Below are 26,857 nucleotides of genomic sequence, written 5' to 3'. Positions count from 1 at the left end.
CATTTCTGTTAGTCACATGTCTGTGGAATTTATTCAGTTCATGTCTCAGTTGTTGAATCTTGTTATGTTCATACAAATACACTGCTCAAAAAAATAAAGGGAACACTTAAACAACACAATGTAACTCCAAGTCAATCACACTTCTGTGAAATCAAACTATCCACTTAGGAAGCAAAAAGGATTGACAATACATTTCACATGCTGTTGTGCAAATGGAATAGACAACAGGTGGAAATTATAGGCAATTAGCAAGACACCCCCAATAAAGGAGTGGTTCTGCAGGTGGGGACCACAGACCACTTCTCAGTTCCTATGCTTCCTGGCTGATGTTTTGGTCACTTTTGAATGCTGGCGGTGCTTTCACTCTAGTGGTAGCATGAGACGGAGTCTACAACCCACACAAGTGGCTCAGGTAGTGCAGCTCATCCAGGATGGCACATCAATGCGAGCTGTGGCAAGAAGGTTTGCTGTGTCTGTCAGCGTAGTGTCCAGAGCATGGAGGCGCTACCAGGAGACAGGCCAGTACATCAGGAAATGTGGAGGAGGCCGTAGGAGGGCAACAACCCAGCAGCAGGACCGCTACCTCAGCCTTTGTGCAAGGAGGGGCAGGAGAAGCACTGCCAGAGCGCTGCAAAATGACCTCCAGCAGGCCACAAATGTGCATGTGTCTGCTCAAACGGTCAGAAACAGACTCCATGAGGGTGGTATGAGGGCCCGACGTCCACAGGTGGAGGTTGTGCTTACAGCCCAACACCATGCAGGACGTTTGGCATTTGCCAGAGAACACCAAGATTGGCAAATTCGCCACTGGCGCCCTGTGCTCTTCACAGATGAAAGCAGGTTCACACTGAGCACGTGACAGACGTGACAGAGTCTGGAGACGCCGTGGAGAACGTTCTGCTGCCTGCAACATCCTCCAGCATGACCGGTTTGGCGGTGGGTCAGTCATGGTGTTGGGGTGGCACTTCTTTGGGGGGCCGCACAGCCCTCCATGTGCTCGCCAGAGGTAGCCTGACTGCCATTAGGTACCGAGATGAGATCCTCAGACCCCTTGTGAGACCATATGCTGGTGCGGTTGGCCCTGGGTTCCTCCTAATGCAAGACAATGCTAGACCTCATGTGGCTGGAGTGTGTCAGCAGTTCCTGCAAGAGGAAGGCATTGATGCTATGGACTGGCCCGCCCGTTCCCCAGACCTGAATCCAATTGAGCACATCTGGGACATCATGTCTCGCTCCATCCACCAACGCCACGTTGCACCACAGACTGTCCAGGAGTTGGCGGATGCTTTAGTCCAGGTCTGGGAGGAGATCCCTCAGGAGACCATCCGCCACCTCATCAGGAGAATGCCCAGGTGTTGTAGGGAGGTCATACAGGCACGTGGAGGCCACACACACTACTGAGCCTAATTTTGACTTGTTTTAAGGACATTACATCAAAGTTAGATCAGCCTGTAGTGTGGTTTTCCACTTTAATTTTGAGTGTGACTCCAAATCCAGACCTCCATGGGTTGATAAATTGGATTTCCATTGATTATTTTTGTGTGATTTTGTTGTCAGCACATTCAACTATGTAAAGAAAAAAGTAGTTAATAAGATTATTTATTTCATTCAGATCTAGGACGTGTTGTTTAAGTGTTCCCTTTATTTTTTGGAGCAGTATATTTACACAAGGGCAGATGGTCCAATTTTTCGCCTAGTTGGCTCAGGGATTCGAACCAACGCTCTTAACCGCTAGGTTACCTGCAAAATAGATAGCACACAAGCACTAAGCTATCTGGATTCTGAGGTGGGAAAAGTTACAAAACTCCCGTAGCCTACTTAACAGAGAACATGCCAAAAGTTGACAAAACAAAAAGGAGAACAGACGAGGTACTATACCATTAGTGCAAGCAGGTATGATTTTCGCTTTCGTTGAGCCCACAGCAATAAAGCAGCAGAGCCTGCCGTGCTAACGGGTTCCCACTAGATAACAACTAGATAACACAGCCACAAAGACTATGACTAGCATGAGGTGTGGCTAACATTAGCCAGCTTGAGCTAGCTAGCTTAAACTCGGTAGCACAAAGTAGATCCTCCATATGACGTTGAGGGTACTTTAGAAGTTATCTGGAAATAAGTCAATAAATATGTAACTAGGGTTGTTAATTCCTGGAACTTTCAATAAATTCCCTTGTTTTCCAGAAATCGTGGTTGGAGGATTCCGGATTTTCTGCTTATTCTCTCCTGATTCTAGAAATCTCCAACCGGGATTTCGGGAAAACCAGGGAATTTATTGAAAGTTCTCCGAATTTTGCAACCCTAGTAATAACCCAAAAACATTACTATGTTTGTACTTATAGGTAACCAGGTCGTGACTACAACTAAGTTACTAAGTCTTTGACCACACTGTGTTGTTACATTGGTGAGTAAAAACTCATGTTTCCTACCCTTTAAGTGGCAAACCGTCCCGTTCAGGACTGACCGCTAACTTTCTGAAAGGTGACGTCAATGTGCTTGGAAACATTACATTCTGAAGTACCTTCACTACACAGAGTCATCTGTCTCAAGAATTTTTCAAATAACCCAAACACTCATATAAATGTTCTTGTAAGCAATCTCTTTTCGCTCTTACATGTACAACATATGTCACATAGTAAGACATTAACAAAGAGGAAACATCCATCTCCCCTACTGCCATCAACACGCCGGGGTAAATCACTGCAGCTCAGCTTCACAGGACTAAGCTAAAAGACTATCTAAACCACTTTTCACACAACGTTAGCTTTCTCTGTGTGTTTCTTCATCCTGATATCTCGGTGAACATAAGTAATACAGACAGACATCTTGTCCTGAGGTGGATTGTGCTGTATTTCACCACTGGGTGAGAAAGGGGCTTGTCACTCTGACACCAGTCACTATGGCATTAAATCACAAGCGCTGTTCCGGCTAGGCCGCACACACTGCAGAGAGAAGGTACAGAGATTGAGGGAGGGAGAGGAAGAGAGGTGAGGAGGGTAGGGTAGGACTGTGTGTCACTGTCAGCTCACCCCTTCATCCAGGCTAGTCTGCCTCAGTAAGACATGTACCCCCGAAGAGACAAAGAAAGGCAATAACATAAGGATACTGTGCTCCCGAGTGGCGCAGCGGTCTAACATGCTGACCACACCGCTCGCAACTTTACACATACGTGCTAGTCAATCATTTCACCCACATTGCTCGCTCGCTGAGGCGAGCATCTGCGTGGCCAGGCGCTAAAATAGAAATTGGTTCTGTTTGTGACGCTCAATGCGCTGCATGTCTGGCCTCTCCCATCTCCTTATTGGTGTTTAGGAGCATATGGGTGATTGAACGATGAACTGACGTCTACACTCCAGTCGGTTGTAGTAATGCACCGTAAAGTTGGTTGCTAACCGCCATATAAAGTCCAAAGAAGTAAATGAGAAGCCTGAGGAAGGAAGAGAGATGACGAGAAAGGAATTCGGTTTACCGTTTTATCTGTGGATTAATTGTCGGTGTAGAGGACCTTGTGCATTTCAGGTAAAATAACAACCCAATGTTTATGTCCCAGGACAAAAGCAAGCTAGCTAGCTAAATTGCCATAAATGTTTAATGCTGTTCGACCTGTCCCCAAATTAATAGAATTGGTTCAGAGTTTGTTTTGATATTTCAACCTGCATGTCATGATCGTGTCTGGTGTGGGGGTACAGAATCAACATGCGCACGATGGCGCATGCAGGCATCCGGTTTGGTCAGCATGTAAGGCACTGCATCTCAGTGCCAGAGGCGTCACTAGAGACCCTGGTTCGATCCCGGGCTATATCACAACCGGCCGTGATCGGGAGTCCTATAGGGCACAATTGGCCCAGCATCGTCCGGGTTAGGGGAGGGTTTGGCCGGGGTAGGCCGTCATTGTAAATAAGAATTTGTTCTTAACTGACTTGCCTAGTTAAATATAGGTTCAATTAAAAAAATTAAATGCCAAATAAGTACACCAATAAGAATTTGAGATTCTTCAAAGTAGCCACCCTTTGCTTTGATGACAGCTTTGCACACTCTTGGCATTCTCCCAACCAGTTTAATGAGGTAGTCACCTGGAATGCATTTTAATTATCATGTGTGCCTTATTAAAATATAATTTTGTGGAATTTCTTTCCTTCTTAATGCATTTGAGCCAGTCAGTTGTGTTGTGACAACGTGGGGGTGGTATACAGAAGATAGACCTATTTGGTAAAATATCAAGTCCATATTATGGCAAGAACAGCACAAATAACCAAAGAGAAATTAAAGTCCATCATTACTTTAAGACAAGAAGGTCAGTCAATCCGTAGAAACGACAGTCCATCATTACTTTAAGACAAGAAGGTCAGTCAGTAGCAGTTGCAAAAACCATCAATGATGGTCAATATGAAACTGGATCTCACGAGGACCGCCACAGGAAAGGAAGACCTAGAGTTACCTCTGCTGCAGAGGATAAGTTCATTAGAGTTACCAGCCTCAGAAATCGGCAATTAACTGCACCTTAGATTGCACCTCAAAGAGTTCAAGTAACAGACACATCTCAACATCAAATGTTCAGAGGAGACGGCGTGAATCGGGCCTTCATGGTCGAATTGCTGCAAAGAAACCACTACTAAAGGACACCAATAAGAAGAAGAGACTTGCTTGGGCCAATAAATACAAGCAATGGACATTAGACCATTTAGATTTTTGGTTCCAACCGCCGTGTCTTTGTAAGACGGAGAGTAGGTGAACGGATTATCTCCGCATGTGTGGTTCCCACCATGAAGCATGGAGGAAGAGGTGGGATGGTGTGTGGGTGCTTTGCTGGTGACGCTGCCAGTGATTTATTTAGAATTCAAGGCACACTTAACCAGCATGGCTACCACAGCCTTCTGCAGCGATATGCCATCCCATCTGGTTTTCGCTTAGTGGGACTATCATTTGTTTTTCAACAGGACAATGACCCAACACACCTCCAGGCTGTGTAAGAGCTATTTGACCAAGAAGGACAGTGATGGAGTGCTGCATCAGATGACCTGGCCTCCACAATCACCCGACCTTAACCCAATTGAGATGGTTTGGGATGAGTTGGCCCGCAGAGTGAAGGAAATGCAGCCAACAAGTGCTCAGCATATGTGGGAACTCCTTCAAGACTGCTGTTGGAAAAGCATTCCAGGTAAAGCTGGTTGAGAGAGTACCAAGAGTGTACAAAGCTGTAATCAACACAAAAGCTGGCTACTTTGAAGAATCTCAAATATAAAACATATTTTGATTTGTTTAACACTTTTTTGGTTACTACATGATTCCATGTGTTATTTCATAGTTTTGATTTCTTCACTATTATTCTACAATGTAGAAAATAGTTCAAATAAAGAAAAAAACTTGAATGAACTTTTGACTGGTACTGTGTGTGTGTGTGTGTGTGTGTGTGTGTGTGTGTGTGTGTGTGTGTGTGTGTATAAATAATTTACTTTATTTTCTCATGAATTTCATTATATAATCTTGAAGCCCATTCAAACCGGTATGGGACTGGATACGGAAGTAAAGCGGAAGGGGTCATTATCCTTTCCAGAACAGTTACTGCAAGTATAGGGAATGCATAACCAGGCCAGCTCAGTACAGCTTGGTTTGACTCAGCTCAGTAGTGTGAAAATCCTTAAGGTGGGGTACACTGCAGCTGTTCCCTCCAGCTTTGGCACTGGGCTCAACTCGGTGGGAAAATCCACCCATGAATCAAAACAAAAGCAATGAAAGCTGCTCTGGGAGATAGCTATCTGTTAAGGAGAGGAATTATGCTAATATGAATTTAACAATGCAGATAAATTGATAATGAAGAGAAAATATAACAGAGTCCTTTTGTTGGTGTAATTAGACTCCCCACGCCCTCTCACTGAGGAGCTGCTCCAACACTCCAGACACAAACAAACATTAGCGCCTCTACCCTTCACTGCACACACACAACAATCTCTACAGGAGGTCATTTATTTTCATAGACTATTCGGTTTGGAAAAGAGGAGTTTGACTGTTTCTTACTGATTTTGTCAATGTGATATGTCTCATCCTGTCCTGTTAGTTGTCTGCACTGGTTGTTGTGTAATCGATTGTTGAGTAATTGCAGGTGTAAGCCTTATATTTATACAGTAGGCTAAATATATGCATGTGACTGGGTGTAGCTAGTCTGAAATCTTTGTCCACTCATTCTCCAAATAATAACATATTCTGCCCAGAGTTAAGCCCCATAGTTGATGCTTTAACTCTGACACGGGAGCATGGTGCACTAGGCTATTGGCAAAACATCCATCAATGCCTCCCACCATCCCACGGTGACTTAACTAGATTACAATGAGCACGCAAATTGATTGCCCAGCGAGTGAGGTTTTTGGGCAGACGTGACAGACCATCATCCACCCTACCCAAATGTTCTGTTATGCTATGGACCAAGGGTCCAGTTCAGCAATTCGGGTAGATGTTCTTTAAAATAATAGAAGAGCTGGCAGTCCTGCACAGTTGATGCCAAGCCTCTAGAATAGATTGAACGTCATCATCCTCTCTAACCCACACGCACAGTCAAAAGCCATTCGAGAAGGATGGATAAGTGTCTTCCAACCGGGTCTCACCCTTAACAATAAACCTGTACCGCGCACGACATTAACCAGAAGTCAATATATATTTGTTTGTATATAAATGTCAAAAGGCACATTTTCATTCAGTCCACATCCCCTGCCAACATTCCTCCCTACAAGACACAATATGACGAAGCAATAGTGGCTACTGCCGGAAACTAACGCACGCATGACCATACATTTTCATGTATAGGCCTATTTGTAATCCCAACCAATTAAACATAGACAATAGGCCTATGCTCAGTTTTAAAACGACTAGAATAGGTCTGTGTTCTCCCCTCTGAACATTGTTGATAAAAAATACATGCACCCTAAATCCACATAGTTTAAAGAGGCTTCCCATATTCTAGGGGGCTTTTTGATGTCTTCCTGCTGTTGGATCAAAGCTACTGTATTTAATTATCAGAATAACATCCGAGACTTTCAGCCTTGTTAGGCCAACAAGACACCATTTAGAATCTGAAAATCTGAGAAACACTTCTTTTTTTTTTTCGGTTAGCCTAAAACAGTTGTCTGCATGTTATTTATCACGAGGAAAAACATTTAATAATATGTCTTACCATATGCTGGTCTTAAATTGGTTATCTCAGCCATTTTGGGGTTCAAAAGGCTGTTGTCCCACCAAAAAAAACAAAAAAACAAATTAGACTCGCAGGCTTCTAATTTATTTCCATGAATGATATTGTCCCTACGCTTTTTCTTTAGGTCAGTAGGCTATATCAGCCGGGCGATGAAGCGACGATGTTTGACCGTCGTATTTTCCTCAGACCGAAATTATTGTTGTGATTCTGTGGCTTCTCAAGGATGCTCTAGCAATTGCGCTGGCTTCAGCACACTCCTGTCTCGAGCTCAAGTCGGGTGCGGTTGCTGAGCAAGACTGCTACAACCAGCCTCGAGGACCCCCCTGACAACGGTAAGTTTAAGAGAGAATTTTCTTGATTCCTCGCATGCTCTCTTCTCGCCTCTTTAACCAAACCCATTGGATGAGAAGGTCAGAGGGGCGGGACCTCTGACCTTCTCATCCAATGGGTTTTGTTAAAGAGGAGAAAAGATAGGATTTAAGGAATCAAGGAATCTCAAATGAGATTCTCCCTTGGAAATGTCTGGTAGCGAGATCCAATCATATCACCCTTCGCTACCACGAAGTTACCGAGAATTGCCCTCACAAACCAACCAGAGAAAGCAACGCTACCAAGAATTGGCGAATGACAACAAAGCAGTGGCATTGGCTAATGGGGATAGGGCTAGGGCAGGACATAGAAAAGGAGCATCTGTCCTATAACTTTTTTTTGGACTAATGAAATACAACTTTTTCACAGCATAGTAACCAACTTGGAAAAAATTAATTGATAAGTTGATGTACTTTAATTTTTAACCCCTACAGATGTCGGATCTTAACTTGATTACTCTTTTTCCACTGAGAATTTTCCTGTTGCGTCAGGAAATTCAAATGAGCCTCATGATTAGTTGACTACAGCTCAGCGTTCAACACCACAGTGCCCACGAAGCTCATCACTAAGCTAAGGACCCTGGGACTAAACAACTCCCTCTGCAACTGGATCCTGGACTTCCTAACAGGCCACTCCCAGGTGGTTAGGGTTGGCAACAACACATCTGCCACGCTGATCCTCAACACTGGGGCCCTTCAGGGGTGTGTACTTAGTCCCCTCCTGTACTCCCTGTTCACCCACGACTGCGTGGCCAAACACGACTCCAACACCATCATTAAGTTTGCTGATGACACAACAGTGGTAGGCCTGATCACCGACAACGATGAGACGATGAGACAGGAAGGAGGTCAGAGAACTGGCAGTGGTGCCAGGACAACAACCTCTCCCTCAATGTGAGCTAGACAAAGGAGCTGATCATGGACTACAGAAAAAGGTGGGTCGAACAGGCCCCCATTAACATCAACAGGGCTGTAGTGGAGCGGGTCGAGAGTTTCATGTTCCTTGGTGTCCACATCACCAACGATCTATCATGATCCAAACACACCAAGACAGTTGTGAAGAGGGCACGACAAAACCTTTTCCCCCCTCAGGAGACTGAAAAGATTTGGCATATGTCCCCAGATCCTCAAAACGTTCAACAGCTACTCCATCGAGAGCATCCTGACCGGTTGCATCACTGCCTGGTATGGAAACTGTTTGGCATCTGACCGTACAGTAAGGCGCTACGGAGGGTAGTGCGTACGGCCCAGTACATCACTGTGGCCAAGCTTCCTACAATCCAGGACCTATATAATAGGCGGTGTCAGAGGGAAGCCCATACAATTGTCAGAGACTCCAGTCACCTAAGTCATAGACTTTTCTCTGCTACCGCACGGCAAGCGGTACCAGAGCGCCAAGTCTAGAACCAAAAGGCTCCTTTACAGCTTCTACCCCCAAGCCATAAGACTGCTGAACAATTAATCAAATGGCCACCGGACTATTACATTGACCAACCCCTCCATTTCTTTTGTACACTGCTGCTACTCACTGTTTATTATCTATGCATAGTCACATCACCTCTACCTACATGTACAAATTACCTCTAACCTGTACCCCCGCACACTGACTCGGTACCGGTACCCCCTGTATATAGCCTCGTTATTGTCATGTTACTGTGCTACTTTTTATTATTTTTTACTTTAGTTTATTTGGTAAATATTTTCTTAACTCTTCTTGAACTGCACTGTTGGTTAAGGGCTTGTAAGTAAGCATTTCATGGTAAGGTCTGAACTTGTTGTATTCAGCACATGTGACAAATAAAGTTAGATTTGATTAGATTTGATTCCCTGACAATGAGCAGTTCTCTTTCTCCATGCGGGGGCAGTCGAGTCATTGGGATCAGGCCTGCTATCAAAATAATATTCTCTCACTCGCTCAAAACGCTAGGCCTAGGTCCGATTCCTGCAACATTTATTTACATTTTAGTCATTTACAGTAGTGAATACATACATTTCATTTTCATTTCATGCATTTATTATTTAAAAAAAAATTGTACTGGCCCCCCGTGGGAATCAAACCCACAACCCTGGCGTTGCACACACCATGCTCTACCAACTGAGCCACAGGCTCACCAACTTTACTCGAAGCGCTATTTGATTTGAACTCAGCATCCATTTCCGCCATCTTGTCTTCCGGCACCACCCACAACCTCTAGGTTCACGGCATTCTGATCTTTCGGCTACGCCACCATGGCTGCGTTTAGACAGACAGCCCAATTCTGATATTTTTTTCACTAATTGGTCTTTTGACAATCAGATCAGTTCTGAAAAAGATCTAATGTGAAAAGATCTGATGTGATTGGTCAAAAGACCAAAGCGTTTCTAGGATTTGAAGACATTCAGGGCTTAGCCCAAAGCCAGTAGGGGGTCTGAGGGGCTCCTCCCCTGGACAAAAAATATGGAATTTCAACAGCTAAATCCATCAATTTGGTGCACTTTTAGATGAACATTTCGGATTACAACATTGAGATATTATATATTTTTCAGGTAAGTTTCACCTTCCTGCTAAAGCAGACACTGCCAGTACTCAATTACAGTAGTTACTGTTTTTTAACCCTCCCCCCCCCCCCCCCCAATAATGTAATGGAAACCATGTGTTTGATGTATTTGATACCATTCCACTGATTCCGCTCCAGCCATAACCACAAGCCCGTCCTCCCCAATTAAGGTGCCATCAACCTGCTGTGAAACCTGCACTAGATCTCCGAGCTGTTTGCTAGAGCGCACATGCAAATACCAGAGTTGGCAGATTCACTATATAAGGCATTTTTTTGGTGGCAAAACCATCAGTAGAGTTGAAAATGCGATGGAGACCCATTTGACTTCCATTTTTTATTCAGTACATGGAAGTTTAACTGCAAAAGTTATTTTTATGTGCACTATGCCATCGCCCACAGTATTTTATCCGCAACAAGTGAATTTGATGGAAACACATTTCTGTTGGGAAATTACGCATATTGTTTTTATGCAGATTTTTTATATTCGCATGAAAATCTGTCTCCAATTGGATGGAAACCTAGCTTCTTATTCATTTTTGTTAGCTCTACCAGCTAATGTGAGATTTGAAGATTACATAACATTTGAGGACACGTAAATTAAGGTCCTATGTACAGGTAACTGCCAAAATAATGGAAACACTTGAGTAACTGAGGGATTCAAAGTATATTGAAAGCAGGTGCTTCCACACGTGTGGTTCCTGAGTTCATAAAGTAATTAACATCCCATCATGTTAAGGGTCATGCATAAAAAATTGCCAATTTGCCCATTATTTTGGCTACCATGGCTAGAAGAGAGCTCAATTACTTTGAGTGGGTTTCAAAGGAGCATAGGGGGATTTAAGTGTGTGTGTGTGTGTCTCAGTCACCAGATCTCAACCCAATTGATGACTTATGGGAGATTCTGAAGCGGTACCTGAGACAGCGTTTTCCACTACCATCAACAAAACACCTAATGATGGAATTTGTCATTGAAGAATGGTGTCGCATCCCTCCAATAGAGTTCCAGACACTTGTAGAATCTATGCAAAGGTGCATTGAAGCTGTTCTGGTGGCTCATGGTGGCCCAATGCCCTATTAAGACACTAGATTGGTGTTTCCTTTATTTTGCAGTTACCTGTATTTTCAATGTTTTGTTCACCTACAATCTAACCACAAAGCTGGCCATCTTTTCCCCTCTCTTTCTGTATGCCCTCACCCTTCCCTTCTAAGTTCAAGTTTGTTCATTTTTCATATACACATGATATACATGGAGTACATGCTTACTTGCAGGTTAACCTGCAAGGTCCAACGTAAATAAAGGTTGGGCTTGTTTCAATCTTGCCCACATGCTGGCAGCACACAAGTTATCATCAATTCTGCATCCGACCCGATCATAATGCATATTGCAAATTTGGGTTGACATTGTATATCTCTATTGGGCGAGTTACCTGTCGAATGGAATGGGTTATAAGACCCTCATTTCATTTGGTCAGTTCTACCACCTCAACATAATTTGTGCTCAAGAGGTCATCCTACAGATGAGAAACAGATTTGAATTAGATTAATTAGATAGTTTTGGGTGTTGTAACTGTTGGAAAATAATGACAACTAAGAATGTGAGAGTTGTGTGACTCCCGTAGCAGGTCTCGAACACGGGCCACCAGCACCAATGACGAACAGCCACTGTCCCAATAAGATATCACGAAGGCAGGGTTTCCCAACTCTCTCCTTGAGCCCTCCCAGACGTTTCACATTTTTGTTTTAACCCTAAAATGGCATACTTGATTAAATTTGTCAAAGGTTTGATGATTACTATCATGTATTGTTTTTTATTTTATTTATTTATTATTATTATTTATTTATATATTTTTTCCCCTCTTTATGCGATGCGCACTGCAGAAAACAACGGAAGAAGAATTATTACTGAATTATCACAGTGAAATATTGTAATGTTTGTTTATGTGTCAATTAATCGCCAACTGGCAATTTGACAGGGTTAAAAAATAATAATCATTCATTCATTCATTAATTCCAGCAACTTCGCACAGCCATTGAAGAGGAGCAAGACAACATTCCACATGCCACAATCAACAACTGGATTAACTCTATGCGAAGGAGATGTGTCGAGCTGCATGAGGCAAATGGTGGTCACACCAGATACTCACTGGTTTTCAGATCCACCCCCTATGTCACGCGCTGACCATAGAGAGCCCTTGGTTCTCTATGGTGTAGTAGGTCAGGGTGTGACTAGGGGGTGTTCTAGTTCAACATTTCTATGTTGGTGTTTTGTATGGTTCCCAATTAGAGGCAGCTGGTAATCGTTACCTCTAATTGGAGATCATATATAGGTAGCCATTTTTCCCACCTGTGTTTGTGGGATATTGTTTGTACCACGTAGTCACGGGTCGTTGTTGGTTTATTGTTTTTGTTAAGTAGTTTCACTTTAAATAAATATGTGGCACTCAACACATGCTGCGCCTTGGTCCGTCATTTTCAACACCCTACCTTTTTTAAGGTACAGTATCTGTGACCAATAGATACATATCTGTATTCCCAGTCATGTGAAATCCATAGATTAGGGCCTAATGAATTTATTTCAATTGGCTGATTTCCTTATGTGAATTGTAACTCAGTATACTCTTTGAAATTCTTGCATGTTGTGTTTATATTTTTGTTCAATATAACATACTTTTAGAAAAAAAAAATGTTATATTAACTGGCTAGCTAGTGGTCAATCAGACTAGTTTACCAGCTGAGCTAGCAAACACTGTAACAAAAGTATAATTTCTGATTCGAAAAATACTCCAACAGCAATTGCATTTCAGGAATCACAGTAGCAAGTAACCCTGGTGCACTGTTATATTATTTAGCCATTTAAACTATCTGTTTTTGCAATGCCCTCAATGGCTTCCATGCGTTTAAAATATGATCTTGTCCGAGGTAACGGACTCGAAGCGCTACGATTGGTTCCCCCAAATTCTGGGGCGGGGCTTAGCGAAGGGTCAATGAAGTACCTTTTCCACCACTGTGCTACATTTAAAACCAAATACTTTTAGACTTTTACTCAAGTATTATTTTACTGGGTGACTTTCACTTTACTTGAGTCATTTTCTATTAAGGTATCTTTACTTTTACTCAAGTATGACAATTGAATAATTTTCTCACCACTGTTTCCATGAAACTGGTCTAGGACATTAATATGTTATATTCTGAGAACATGGCAACTATGTTTTGTGCATGTTTGGTGGGCGTTGATGGAATATTCTCTGGACTGTGAAAAGATGCCTGGTGGCATGTCCGGTGGGGTAAGTGTGTGTGTCAGTGCTGTGTGTAAATTGACTGTGCAAACAATTTGGAATTTCCAACAAATTAATAGTTCTTATAAAAACAAGATGTGATGTGGTCAGTCTTTCCTCAACTCTTAGCCAAGAGAGACTGTAACGCTCCTCTTCGTCTGAAGATATAGAGAAATCGCTGTCGGAAAAGGTGGACCAATACGCAGCGGGTTGAGTGCTCATCTTTATATTTATTAGACAACGTGAACACGAAAAAACAAGAAACTCAGAAACGACAGGTACAGTTTAGCAGGCTAACATAAAGCAGCAGTGCTAAAGACAACAACCCACAAACCCCAGGTGAAACACACACTCCTAATATATGACTCCCAATCAGGAACAACGACATGGAATTGTCACACATGCAGCTAACAAGAATATATGGAAATGTCTGCTCTACCCAAAATTACAACCAACTTAAAAATAAATGCTTCACAGAGTTCAAGTAACAGACACATCTCAACTTCAACTGTTCAGAGGAGACTGTGTGAATCAGGCCTTCATGGTCAAATTGCTGCAAAGAAACCACTACTAAAGGACACCAATAGGAAGAAGAGACTTGCTTGGGACAAGAAATATGAGCAATGGACATTACCCTGGTGGAAATCTGTCCTTTGGTCTGATGAGTCCAAATTGGAGATTTTTGGTTCTAACCGTGCCTTTGTGAGATGCGGTGTGGGTGAACGGATGATCTCCTTATGTGTGTTTCCCACTGTGAAGCATGGAGGAGGAGGTGTTATGGTGAGGGGGTGCTTTGCTGGTAACACTGTCTGTGATTTATTTAGAATTAAAGGCACACTTAACCAACATGGCTACCACAGCATTCTGCAGCAATACGCCATCCCATCTGGTTTGGGCTTAGTGGGACTATCATTTGTTTTTAACAGGACAATGACAAAACACACCTCCAGGCTGTGTAAGAGCTATTTTACCAAGAAGGTGAGTGATGGAGTGCTGCATCAGATGACCTGACCTCCACAATCCCTGACCTCTACCAAATTGAGATGGTTTGCGATGAATCGGACCGCAGAGTGAAGGAAAAGCAGTCAACAAATGCTCAGAATTATTGGGAATTCCTTCAAGACTGTTGGAAAAGCATTCCAGGTGAAGCTGGTTGAGAGAATGCCAAGAGTGTGCAAAGCTGTCATCAAGGCAAAGGGTGGCTATTTGAAGAATCTCAAATATAAAATATATTTGATTTGTTTAACACTTTGTTGGTTACTACATGATTCCATATGTGTTATTTCATAGTTTTGATGTCTTCACTATTATTCTACAATGTAGAAAATTGTAAAATAAAGAAAAGCCCTTGAATTAGTAGTTGTGACTGGTACTGCATAAAAATAGAAAAATAAAAAGTATGTGAACCCTTTAGAATTACCTGGATTTCTGCATAAATTGGTCATCACATTTTTTCTGATCTTCATCTAAGTCACAACTATAGATTAACACAGTCAGCTTAAACACACAAACAATTATAATTGTTCATGTCTTTATTGAACACACCGTGCAAACATTCACAGTGCAGATTGGAAAAAGTATGTGAACCCTTGGATTTAATAACAGGTTGACCCTCCTTTGACAGCAATAACCTCAACCAAACGTTTTCTGTAGTTACGGATCAGACCTGCACAACAATCAGGAGGAATTTTGGACCATTCCTCTTTACAAAACTGTTTCAGTTCCACAATATTCTTGGGATGTCTGGTGTGAACCACTCTCAATCGGGCTGAGGTCAGGACTGACTGGGCCATTCCATAAGGCGTATTGTCACGTCCTGATCAGTATAAGGGGTTATTTGTTATTGTAGTTTGGTCAGGACGTGGCAGGGGTGTGTTTGTTTAGAGTGTTTCGGGGTTATGTTCTGTTTTGAGAGGGGTGTTTGTTTAGAGTGTTTCGGTGTTTGTTGGGTTATGTTCTAGTATGTCTATTTCTATGTGGTGTTTGTTGGGTTGACCTTCAATTGGAAGCAGCTGCTCCTAGTTGCTTCTAATTGAAGGTCCTATTTAAGAGGGGTGTTTTTCTATGGGATTTTGTGGGTAATTGTTTCTTGTTTAGCTGTGTGCCTGACAAGACTGTTATCGTCGTTGTTTTTGTATACGTGTGTTTTGTTTCGGTTTTCCTTCTTTCTGCCTATTAAAAAGAAGATGAGTATACACATTCCCGCTGCGTTTTGGTCTAATCCTTACGACACCCGTGACACGTATTTTCTTCTGTTCAAGCCATTCTGTTGTTGATATACTTCTGTCTTTTGGGTTGTTGTCCTGTTGTATCACCTAACTTCTGTTGACCTTCAATTGGCGGACAGATAGCCTTACATTCTCCTGCAAAATGTCTTGATAAACATGGGAATTCATTTTTCTGTTGATGATAGCAAGCTGTCCAGGTCCTGAGGCAGCAAAGCAGCCCCAAACCATGATGCTCCCTCCACCATACTTTACAGTTGGGATGAGGTTTTGATGTTGGTGTGCTGTGCCTTTTTTTCTCCACACAGTGTTGTGTGTTCCTTCCAAACAACTCAACTGTAGTTTCATCTGTCCACAGAATATTTTGCCAGTAGCGCCGTGGAACATCCAGGTGCTCTTTTGCGACCTTCAAACGTGCAGCAATGTTTTTTTCTTCCATTGTGTCCTCCCATGAACATCACTCTTGTTTAGTCTTTTACGTATCGTAGACTCCGTCAACAGAGATGTTAGCATCTTCCAGAGATTTCTGTAAGTGTTCAGCTGACACTCTAGGATTCTTCTTAACCTCATTGAGCATTCTGCGCTGTGCTCTTGCAGTCATCTTTTCAGGACGGTCACTCTTAGTGAGAGTAGCAACAGTGCTGAAATTTCTCCATTTATAGACAATTTGTCCTACCGTGGACTGATGAACATCAAGGCTTTTAGAGATACTTTTGTAACCCTTTCCAGCATTATGCAACTCAACAATTCTTAATCTTAAGTCTTCTGAGATCTATTTTGTTAGAGGCATGGTTCACATCAGGCAATGCTTCTTGTGAATAGCAAACTCACATTTTGTGAGTGTTTTTTATGGGGCAGGGCAGCTCTAACCAAAATCTCCAATCTCGTCTCATTGATTCGACTCCAGGTTAGCTGACTCCAAATAGCTTTTGGAGAAGTCATTAGCCTAGGGGTTCTATCAAGGCACAAGGCGAGACCCAGATGCAGACACAGGAGGCAGATGGTTAGAGTCTTTGATATTTATTAACAATCCAAAAGAGGTAGGCAAGAGAATGGTCATGGACTGGCAAAAAAGTCAAAACTAGTTCAGAGTCCAGGAGGTACAGGGTGGCAGGCAGGCTCGAGGTCAGGCAGGCAGGAATGGAGTCCAGAAAACAGGCAAGGGTCAAAACTGGGAGGACTAATAAAAGAGAAATAGAAAGCAGGAGCACAGGAAAACACGCTGGTTGACTTGAAAACATACAAGACGAACTGGCACAGAGAGACTGGAAACATAGGGATAAATACTCTAGGGGAAAAAAGCGACACCTGGAGGAAGTGGAGACAAACACAAGAAACAGGTGAAACAGATCAGGGCGTGACAGGTTCACATACTTTTTCCAACCTACACAGTGAATTTTTAATTGATGAATTCAATATAGACAAGAGAAATACAATAATTTGTGTGTTATTAGTTTAAGCACACTGTGTTCGTCTATTGTTGTGACTTAGATGAAGATCAGATCAAATTGTATGTCAAATTTATGCAGAAATCCAGGTAATTCCAAAAGGTTCACATACCCCCCCCCCAAAAAAATAAATAATAAATAAACACTTTCGCAGTCAAAAAGCAAGCCGAGATCCACTTAAAACATGTAACATTAACCTAATAAAAACAGTTCTGTAGGAATGAGCTTTGTGCAGTAGGCCTGATATAGAATCACAGCAAATTGGCTATATGCCTTTCTCAGACCATATTATATTTCCAAACTCAAGCTTTGATAACAAAATAGATCAGTTGGTGTAGCACTTGCGAGACACAGATGAGCATAAATTGAAATAATTTGCAAATAATTCGCTTTTTTATTTTACTGGACTGACGGTACCTGCATCTGATGGTCATGGTGCTTTCAAGACAACTGGGAATTCAGAAAAAACGAGGTCAAATCATGTCAGTGAACTTCAGGTTGGAAAGTCTGAGCTCTAGAAAGATGCCAGAGTTTCCAAGTTTGATAACTTTTCCCCAGTCGGATCTCGTTTTTTTCTCAGTTCCCAGTTGTCTTGGACGCACTGAAGGCGGAGATTTCCGAGTTCCTTGTTGTTTATAACACGGCATTAGTCTCAGCAGAGGGACGAAGAGAGCAGCAGAGTCCCCGTCTCTCACTGTCCCTGCTCTCTCCTTCCTTTCCTCCGGTGAGAGTGAGTCTCTCACCTGATGGCGAAACTTGAGTCGCACCGCATCTGCCTCAGGCACAAATTCCTGTTGTTCATATGACCAGAGAAAGTGAACTACTCCTAACACGACGAGCTGCTAATAATAACATCAATACACTTGGCTACTCATTCATTGCAGCTGCAACGCGAGTGTAAGTAGAGAGAAGCGCGTTTTATGTTTTGTAATAGCGTTGAATAAAAACAGTGTTGATAGTTCTGGATAAAACTTAGACATGAACTCACTCATAAAAACAGCAGCACTTTGCTGTATTCTTTGACACCCTCTCTCTCTGGTCATGGTTTTAAAATTTAGGAAATCTCATGCAGACTTGTATCTAACTTTGCTGTGGCCGGAGTCGTGGATGCTGTAGGGAGGCACGGTGATTTAAGCTATCCGATTGTCCAGCACAGTAGACGCAGTCGATTTAGCAGATCTCCCAGTCCGTTTTTCTTCTCAGACAAATGAAATGTTCAAGATGCGAACAGTTTGCCTACTTGGTGCGCAGGGCTTCTGAATCAAGTGCAGCTACCTTCAACAGTGCAACACGGGAAAAAAGAGCGCAAGCCTTCATGCTTGTATCGTTGGCTTTTCTACAGAAATGTTTGGCTTCAGTATTAGTCAGAAACATTTATTCCAGTGCCAAACTGGACTAAAAAGTGTAAATTGAAAAATGTTGGTCATAACGTCAGTATATTCCAAAACAGAGTTGTGAGATTTGTGTTTTGTGAGCCAATGCTAACTAGTATTAGCGCAATGAAAACCATAGACTTCCAGTCATTGCGCTAACGCTGGTTAGGAATTTGCGCATCCTTCAAACTGCACGCAGAGACATAAAAATGGTATCCAGGATTTCATCTATGGGGAAGTAAATAAAGTTCCTCATTACCACAATCCCAAAGTATCCCTTTAACCATCATAAAGTCGATCATGTCGCTATAACTTATTACATTGTTGTATCATGTTGTTGTTATTAGGTTAACGTTTGGTGTGATCTGAGCCTTGGTGCTTCAGTGATGATGGTCAACTTATATTGAATTCTGTTCAAGTCTCCAACCACCCAAGCCATAGACTATTTTCTCTGCTGCCGCACGGCAAGAGGTACCGTGCATCAAGTCTGACACCAACAGGCTATTGAACAGCTTCTATCCCCAAGCAATACGACTGATAAATAGCTAATAAAATAGCTACACGGACTATCTGAGTTAACTTTTATCTTTATTGACCTTTTTATTTCAATTTCGCTATGCACACTCACACACACTGTCACTCCAACACCTAAACAAAAACTCACTCCACCATTTGCTCACTCACACATAATATGCACATACAATTACAATGACTCTACACACCCGCACATCCACTCACATACAAGCTGCGGCTAGTCTGTTTATCTTATATCCTGTTGCCCTTACCCTTATACATATCTACCACCATCACTCCAGTATCCCTGCACATTGTAAATATGGTATTGGAACTTAGTTAAAAATATACATTTCCTGTATATGGTATGCTTACTTAATTTGTGTATTTCAAATGTCTTATTCTTATTTCTCATGTTTTTTTCTACGAATACATTGTTATTGATTGTTGCATTGAGTTTCAAGAAAGACATTTCACTGTACTTGTGCATGTGACATGAAAGAGCATGGAATCAACACTAGGTCATAAGTACTTTATACTTTGGGATGATTTTGACATGAAGCGCGAAAATGCTAATATGGGCACCATTGACCATTGATTATGCATAACGCACAATATAATGAAAAGGATGTAGAAAAGAGGAGGCTGGTGGGAGGAGCTATAGGATGGGCTCATTGTAATAGCTGGAATAGAATAATTGGAACAGTATTAAACACACGGAAACCACGTTTGACTCTGTTCCATTTATTCCATTCCAGCCATTACAATGAGCACCTCCTCCGATAGCTCCTCCAAACAGCCTCCTCTGATATACAGTTAATGATAGATAGCCTAAGGAACTGAAAGATTATGCAACATATGGTGTTTTCTTCCCAATCTGTCATCAATTCCTGCCACTACTAAAAGGGAATGGGTATGGCTGACTTACAGTGGCTCCAGAAAGTATTCATACCTCTTGACCTCTTGACTTCCACATTTTGTTGTGTTACAGCCTGAATTCAAAATGGATTACACACATTTTTTCCCACCCTTTTACACACAATACCCCATAATGACAAAGTGAAAACATGTTTTTAGAAATTTTTGCAAATTTATTGAAAATGAAATACTGAAATATCTCATTAACATAAGTATTCACAACACTGAGTCAATAGTTGTTAGAATCACCTTTGGCAGTGATTACAGGTGTGAGTCTTTCTGGGTAAGTCTCTAAGAGCTTTGCACACCTGGATTGTACAATTTTTGCCCATTATTCTTTAGAATTCTTCAAGCTCTGTCAAATTGGTTGTTGATCATTGCTAGACAACCATTTAAGTCTTGCCATAGATTTCCAAGCAGATTTAAGTCAAAACTGTAATTCGGCCACTCAGGAACACTCACTGTCTTGTTGGTAAGCAGCTCCAGTGTAGAATTGGCATTGTGTTTTAGGTTATTGTCCTGCTGAAAGGTGAATTCGTCTCCCTGTGTCTGCTGGAAAGCAGACTTAACCAGATTTTCCTCTAGCTCCATTCCATTTATTATTTTATCCTGAAAAACTCTCCAGTCCTTAACGATTGCAAGCATACACATAACATGATGCAGTCACCACTATGCTTGAAAATATGAGGATTGGTACTCAGTAATGTGTTGTATTGGATTTAACATAACAAACATTGCATTCTGGGGAAAAAGCCACATTTTTTGCAGTATTACTTTAGTGCCTTGTTGCAAACACAATGCAAGTTTTGATATATTTGTATTCTGTACAGGCTTTCTTCTTTTCACTCTGTCAATTAGGTTAGTATTGTGGAGTAACTACAGTGTGATTAATCCATCCTCAGTTCAGCTATTAAACTCTATAACTGTTTTAAAAAGTCACCATTGGCCTCATTGTGAAATCCCTGACCGGTTTCCTTCCTCTCCGGCAACTGAGTTAGGAAGGACACCTGTATCTTTGTAGTGACTGGGTGTATTGATACACCATCCAAAGTGTAATAACTTCACCATGCTCAAAGGGATATCCAATATCTGCTTTTTTTCTTTGCAAGACATTGGAAAACCTCCCTGGTCTTTGTGGTTAAAACTGTGTTTGAAATTCACTGCTCAACAGAGGGACCTTACAGAGGGACCTTGTAATGTATGTGTGGGGTACAGAGATGAGGCTGTAACACAACAAAATGTCAAGTCAACGGGTATGAATACTTTCTGAAGGCACTGTATGATAGAGAAAATATGTCCTCCAATGTTCAACCTGAGCAGTAGCAAGCCTATGGACACTAGAATAATCGTCTCTCCTCAAAGCTGCTGTGTGGCGGAGATACAGCGACTGTGAAAAGAGACGACTAATTCTATTTGTTTGGGAAACGCTAATCTCACCTGCCAGACTTTACATTACTTTTATGCTAAATTCAGAGACACTTGTCTGGCTCTGTGAGATAAGAAAAATGATTGGAGTGGCTACAAAGCCAATATAACAATGAAATTACATGGTTAACAGTGTTACACTAACCGTGGAATAACATCAATCACAATCTTAAACCGCTTTTACAAGGGTATGAAGATCATATGACACACTTATGACTATTGTATAAAGGCACTTCAAACCTCATACTATAAATGTCTTGTAGGAGAAGCCTTGGATACATACTGTGCAACATTAGCAGAAACTTTCACTCTGCCTTGGGGCAACGTTCCTTTTATCAGAAACTTTAACCTTGCCTCAGAGCAGTTTCCTCTACCAAATGTTTCCCATTGTAGATTAACATTTCAGAATTTGTACCCTAAGGACTTGAATACTGGAACTAAATTAACATGAAAAGTCAAACAGTGTCAAAACACGACAAAAAAAGTTAGTATTAAAATGACAATGCTGTATTTTTATTTCACTTTGGTGTACAGTCAACATTACAAGAGCAGCACGTCTTTTTACAATAAAATAATTACAATTACAACAATAATAGAAATAACAATACCATAAAATAGCCAAATTGAGTAATTTCACACTTGATAACATATTGTCTATTATATTTTCTGTTTTAAAACGAAATAGATCATTTATGTACGGAATGATGTATGATTCCTGTTGAGTGACCACCTCACTCACGTTCTCTTTGGTGACAGGTATCAGTTTGAATGTGGTCAAATGCAGAGGAACACGACATGGGTCTCAATTAGGGTTGCAAAGGGAGGGTATATTACTGGAAACTTTCAAAGTTTACCAGTAAACTACCAGAATTTTGGTATCATTCAAGAATTTTCTGTAATCTATCAAAAAACATCTAGTGGCCCTGTTGGGTACTTCATATTATCACCGGAGTGTGTAATTACCTCTGGCCCTGCGTGTGGCCTTATCACAGGTCAAATAGAAAATACAATGACAAAGCTGTAAAACATTATCCTAAATATAAACCATCAACTTAGCGAATACCACTGATGTTTAATATTAGGGTTTCAGCATGAAATAGACTTGTTTTTATTTTTACTATGTCAATATGTGTTTGTTGTCAATGTTTTGGCATCAAATTGGTGGCAGTTGTGAAAAAGTCAATAGTTGGAAGAGTTGCAGAGTTAAATGAAAATAATGGCATTGTTGATTTAGATGCTTTTTTCATTAATTAGATCATATAATTAAACAGAAAATATCCTATCTACTAGAAACTCGTGGACAATATGGACACATATAAAAAAGGAATAATATATATCAATACATTTTTTTTTAAGTCATTCAAGTATAAATTACCAAAGTTAAGATAAATTGCCACAGACTTTCTGTTAATTACCAAAATTACTGAAGATTCTGGTAACTTTGGAAAACTACCGGTAGCTTTGCAACCCTAGTCTCAATGGTTAAAGCGCTGGTTGAGGGGAGATGTAGTGGGGTAGATATAGCACCACGATAAGCAGACCCATAGATGGAGCAACAATAGTTTTAAACCTCTCTTCATCCCTGAATACATAACACTCCCAGACACATGCCGAGCCCAAGTGACAAATAATGAAATAACTGTGACAAAGGTGTGTGGAGTGCATGGGCAGTTTCAAGGGGCAGCAAGTTTTCCAATTCATATTAGACACCTTAGGAACATAATTGTTCAGTATGGCTAAACAACACAACAATGGCTATATGGATATTTGGGTTATAACTGTCAAACAGTATTAATCCACAACCAGCCTGATGCAATAATAAAGTGTTATGTAATAACACCTACGATGGGGCTGTAACACAGTACCTGAGGGAACCACTAGATGTCGGTCTCAATCTAACTCAGGGGCTGTTGAGCTCAACACATTTCACTTCTTATTGCTTCACTGCCCGAATTGATCAGCAAAACTCAGTGGCATGTACAAACACTTGAGCTGTGTTATTTTCCATTCCCCCCCAACCAACACACTCAACAGATGGGATAAAACTATTGAGATGACAACCAGTATATCATGGTACTATATATCTACAAAGGAAGACAAAGTGTAGTTTGTGTGTTACAATCCAGTGTGAGGTGTATCATCTACTTTGACTAAAACTAAAGGCACTAATCACAAACAGTGAGTATAAATGGCTGTTCACTTTAAAGCAGTTGTGTTAAATGACAACAATTACATGAAGTCTAACTTCTATCTTCAACATAACCGGAGCCAACTTTTTCAACCCTGCAGTGAGGCTTCTCTTTCAACAAAATCTCTTGTATTACTGAATAAACTACCACTAAAATTGTTGAATAGAATTGTTGAATAGACTCTTTCAACGACAGTTTTTAAAAGAGCTATTGAGATTCTCCCAAAACACAGAGGACACCATTTGACCTTGAGCATTTTTGCCAACATGTAGGCTTAGTAGAAATCCCACTACAACTGGAGGAGTAAATAGTCATGCTTTGGAGAGGCCCCACTTAAGAATGACATAAACCCTGGTGTCTGAAGTACATTCCTAAACAGCTTGACTAGGAGAACGGAAAGGCACAGGTATCAAATGCACTAGAGCACAGGAAGGAGCAAATAAAAGCACTCATGTTCCTGCCCCTGGATTGGGTGAAGGTTTGCATTCAGTCCAGGCACTTCAACCCAAAATCACGAAGCCAAGCCTACTTTCTACTACTGTAGAAAATGTGTTACGTCTTATATGATTCTCTTTCATATCGTATCACGCATCAACGTTAGAACATCAGTCATAACTTCACTTCAGTAGGCTTGAGGTTGATTGTTACCAACACTAGAGTACCTGATTTAAATTAATGCAAAAAAGTGAAAATACATTTTATGTTATTCCAAAGTGATCTAAGTCACAGTATGTGATATTATTCTGGACTAACTTAAATTGACTGAGAATGAATCATTCTATCCAAAAGTGGGACATCCTATTAATATGATATTTGAAAAAGTTGTGTTGGGTCTCTACTGAAAAGATTATTCCCACGAGTCACTGGATTTAAACTTTTAAATCTGAGCAACTACTGTATTACAGCCTGGATTATGTCTTGGTGTTCCCCAAGGCTCCATTGAGGGTCCACTCCATATTCCATCTTATATTGATTTGGTGATACAGGCATAATGTGATATGAGGCTGTAAGGGGGAACTTACAAGAGGAGAAAATGCTGAGAGTCTGAGGTTTTGGCTGAAAGACAAACTGTGGGTTTACACTGTTATCATGAGGTATTCTGGCTTTGGTGAGTTCCACCATATGGCAAACTGTTTGGTTACATACACTGTACTGCTTCATCACAAATACAAACACCACTTTTAAAGCTGACATTTTTGGGCTTTTTTTTCTCCATCTTTTGGTAAGAAAATAAATTAGCTTGAGAAAGGTGCCCCGTGCTATTACAGGGCTAACGAGCTAACAATGTTAACAATGACTAACTATGTGATTTGCGATCCACACACAGGAGAACACAACACAAGCACAGATATGACAAAAGATTGGCTGGCTAGGTTCATTAGAACGCTGGTTCCATCACTCTGGTGTTCTTCCAAGGTCACAAGCCATTTTGGTTCTGTGACCCAGGTTTTGGTCTGGATTTGCCAAAAACTCTGTAAATCTTCTAGGTTAACCTTAGAATCCACATCTGATTTTTTTGTGTGAGATGTGTGTGTGACCAGGTCATATTATTCATGAGTTACTTGGGTAAAGTTCCTTAGTCCTCCTGGGTTTGGGACATCTCTGGATTTCTGACCTATGTTTGTGTGTGTGTGTGTGTGTGTGTGTGTGTGTGTGTGTGTGTGTGTGTGTGTGTGTGTGTGTGTGTGTGTGTGTGTGTGTGTGTGTGTGTGTGTGTGTGTGTGTGTGTGTGTATAAGCAGGAAATAAGCAAGTGTGGATTGTGTGTGCATTTGAGGAGTACCAAAGTGTATCATGTTACACATCTCTGAAACACATCCCTAGATTTCTACAGTGCAAATCTATTTCTGTAGAGAACAGAAGACGAATAAACATAAATTACTCAGTAGACATATTCACTAAAGTTACCTGATTATACTATAATAAAGAACCTATATGAAAGGTAATTCAGGGGTCTGGGCTGCATTGTAGTGTTTGTGTTTAGCATGTGGGAGCTGTGCAAAAACAATGAAATGTTCACAAAATATTGAAAGTATGTTAAGGACATCAGTAGCTTTATGTCTGCATGCCCACAGACATGTGGTTTGGTTAGTGGTTGCATGACCATGTGGGAGACCGTACAAGTGGTTAAGAAGTGTGCAGTGATTGTTGGCTGCTTGAGTGTGTGTGACGGAGAGATTGAGGTTAGTGTGGGGCTTTGAGTGGCTCTAGATTGTGTGCGTTAAATAGAAAGAAAACATGCATGTGCCTGTATGTGGTTCTATCTGCATGTATCGGTCTATATGTATCATCAAGAGGGGGGAAATCAGTGTGTGATTGTAAGTTTTTAACCCAGTATGGATTTTTAACTGCTCATCTTTCCTTCCACTCAGTTAGCGGGTCCTGGGTCGGCCAAGGGCATGGTGTGTAGTACCTCGTCCAGCAGCTGCAGAGCCCGGTGCAGGTGTACCTCCACCCAACAGGGGGTATGTTTGATGCTCTGCCGGGGGTAGTCGGGCCCCCAGCCCTTCACAAAGCTCAGCCGCAGGATACACAGCCTCCGGAGATCATCCACACCTATCCCTGCTGCTGCAGAAAGACCTGGAAGAGAGAGGAAGTGAGGTATTAGGGATAGGCATTTGAAAGGATTTCACAATTAGAATAATAGTTGAAATACATGTTTTTTTTTAAGAAAACCCTTATATATTTTTTTACTTCAATGGGGAGTTGCTCGCATGACTCGGGAGGGAGCCGGTGCACTACGCTACACTCTTAGAAAAAAGGTTTCCAAAAGGGTTCTTCGGCTGTCCACATAGGATAACCCTTTTTGGTTCCAGGTAGAACTCTTTTGGGTTCCATGTAAAACCCTCTGGGGAAAGGGTTCAACATGGAACCCAATAGGGTTCTGCAAATGTTTCTCCTATGGGGACAGCCAAAGAACCCTTTTAGGTTCTAGATAGAAAAAAAGGTGCTAAGAGTGCATGCTTGTTTCAGCAGTAGGGTGGGGGAGTGGTGGAAGAGGAGCAGGGGCTGGTGTGTGTGACAATAAGTGTGGCATGGAGGGAGAGGAAGAGAGAAAAGTAGCCAAACTGACTCGCGCTAGATAGAGAAACGTATTGCTTTCATAGGTTCCTATCATACCATCTGGTAGTGCCTGTCTTGTCTGCATCAAATCAGTGTAAAGAATCTAGCTAGCTACAGTAGCCTGTTAAATTAGCCAGCTAGCTAGCTAATGTAGCAAGGCTAACTGAGGCTATTTTGCTGAGCTCCCAGTCCTTGTCTACATCTTCATTCATATTAAACAACAGCCTACTTGTTGGTTGATCATTGTAGCCTTCTCATTTAGTCAACGTAATTTGGCTGCACAGTAATGTCTCTTATCGATGGCGGTTATGATGTCGTTTAGGACCTTGAGCGTGGCTGAG

The 26,857-nt window shown here is 41.5% G+C and overlaps 2 protein-coding genes across 4 annotated transcripts in view; both read right to left on the bottom strand.

The window, feature by feature from the left end:
* LOC106569883 (synaptotagmin-11) overlaps positions 1–7,535 on the bottom strand; it is a 40,798-nt gene extending 33,263 nt beyond the window's left edge. The window contains exon 1 of the mRNA XM_014141596.3: positions 7,163–7,535. Coding sequence (XP_013997071.1) covers positions 7,163–7,196 — 34 coding nt within the window. The 5' untranslated portion in view covers positions 7,197–7,535. The remainder of the gene's footprint in view (positions 1–7,162) is intronic.
* Positions 7,536–21,756: 14,221 nt separating this feature from the next.
* Positions 21,757–26,857, bottom strand: part of LOC106569881 (SMAD family member 4) — a 37,902-nt gene continuing 32,801 nt past the window's right edge. For all 3 annotated transcript variants that reach the window (XM_014141592.3, XM_082961187.1, XM_082961186.1), the window contains exon 12: positions 21,757–26,033. In XM_014141592.3, coding sequence (XP_013997067.1) covers positions 25,822–26,033 — 212 coding nt within the window. In that variant the 3' untranslated portion in view covers positions 21,757–25,821. The remainder of the gene's footprint in view (positions 26,034–26,857) is intronic.

This window comes from Salmo salar, chromosome 14 (assembly GCF_965601325.2).
Source record: "Salmo salar chromosome 14, fSalSal1, whole genome shotgun sequence".
NCBI classification, from domain to species: Eukaryota; Metazoa; Chordata; class Actinopteri; order Salmoniformes; family Salmonidae; genus Salmo; species Salmo salar.
Note: the sequence above shows the minus strand (reverse complement) of the source record. Positions and strands in the feature narration are given on the sequence as shown.